The 1262-nt window shown below is 51.4% G+C and overlaps 1 protein-coding gene across 1 annotated transcript in view; it reads right to left on the bottom strand.

Annotated features, from left to right (window-relative positions):
- LOC107657316 (keratin, type II cytoskeletal 3-like) overlaps window positions 1-1262 on the bottom strand; it is a 15426-nt gene that overhangs the window by 3891 nt on the left and 10273 nt on the right. Inside the window, exons 9-11 of the mRNA XM_016445358.1 lie at window positions 1127-1162; window positions 807-1024; window positions 430-770 (exon numbers count right to left, since the gene is read on the bottom strand). Of these exons, the coding sequence (XP_016300844.1) occupies window positions 430-770; window positions 807-1024; window positions 1127-1162 (595 nt within the window). The remainder of the gene's footprint in view (window positions 1-429; window positions 771-806; window positions 1025-1126; window positions 1163-1262) is intronic.

A 1262-nucleotide genomic window follows, 5' to 3' on the forward strand; every position in this document is an offset into this window, starting at 1 on the left:
ACTGCTTCCGCTTCCACTTCCATAACTGCTTCCGCTTCCACTTCCATAACTGCTTCCGCTTCCACTTCCATAACTGCTTCCGCTTCCACTTCCATAACTGCTTCCGCTTCCATAACTGCTTCCGCTTCCACTTCCATAACTGCTTCCGCTTCCATAACTGCTTCCGCTTCCACTTCCATAACTGCTTCCGCTTCCATAACTGCTTCCGCTTCCACTTCCATAACTGCTTCCGCTTCCATAACTGCTTCCGCTTCCATAACTGCTTCCGCTTCCACTTCCATAACTGCTTCCGCTTCTTCTTCCGCTTCCACTTCCATAACTGCTTCCGCTTCCACTTCCATAACTGCTTCCGCTTCCACTTCCATAACTGCTTCCGCTTCCACTTCCATAACTGCTTCCCTGAGCTTGACCGCTTCCCTGATCACTTACCTGAGCTTGACTGCTTCCATGACCACTTCCATAACTACTTCCCTGAACTTGACCGCTTCCCTGATCACTTCCCTGAGCTTGACCGCTTCCATGACCACCTCCACTTCCATAACTACTTCCCTGACCGCTTCCCCTTCCATAACTACTTCCGTGATCGCTTCCCTTAGCTTGACCGCTTCCACTTCCATGACTACTTCCCTGATTGCTTCCCTGAGCTTGACCACTTCCACTTCCATAACTAATTCCCTCAGCCTGACCGCTTCCCTGATCACTTCCCTGAGCTTGACCACTTTCATAACTACTTGCACTTCCACAACTGCTTCCCTGAGCTTGACCGCTTCCCTGATCACTTACCTGAGCTTGACTGCTTCCATGACCACTTCCATAACTACTTCCCTGAACTTGACCGCTTCCCTCATCACTTCCCTGAGCTTGACCGCTTCCCTGATCACTTCCCTGAGCTTGACCGCTTCCCTGATCACTTCCCTGAGCTTGACCGCTTCCCTGATCACTTCCCTGAGCTTGACCGCTTCCCTGATCACTTCCATAACTACTTCCACTTCCATAACTACTTCCCTGAGCTTGACCGCTTCCATAACTGCTTCCGCTTCCACTTCCATAACTGCTTCCGCTTCCATAACTGCTTCCGCTTCCACTTCCATAACTGCTTCCCTGTCCATAACCGCTTCCGCTTCCACTTCCATAACTGCTTCCCTGAGCTTGACCGCTTCCCCCGCTTCCCTCACTTCCTTGACTGCTTCCACTTCCATAACTGCTTCCCTGAGCTTGACCGGTTCCACTTCCATAACCGCTTCCGCGTCCACTTCCACTTC

Source organism: Sinocyclocheilus anshuiensis, unplaced genomic scaffold (assembly GCF_001515605.1).
Source record: "Sinocyclocheilus anshuiensis isolate Anshui unplaced genomic scaffold, SAMN03320099.WGS_v1.1 scaffold239, whole genome shotgun sequence".
Classification (NCBI taxonomy): Eukaryota; Metazoa; Chordata; class Actinopteri; order Cypriniformes; family Cyprinidae; genus Sinocyclocheilus; species Sinocyclocheilus anshuiensis.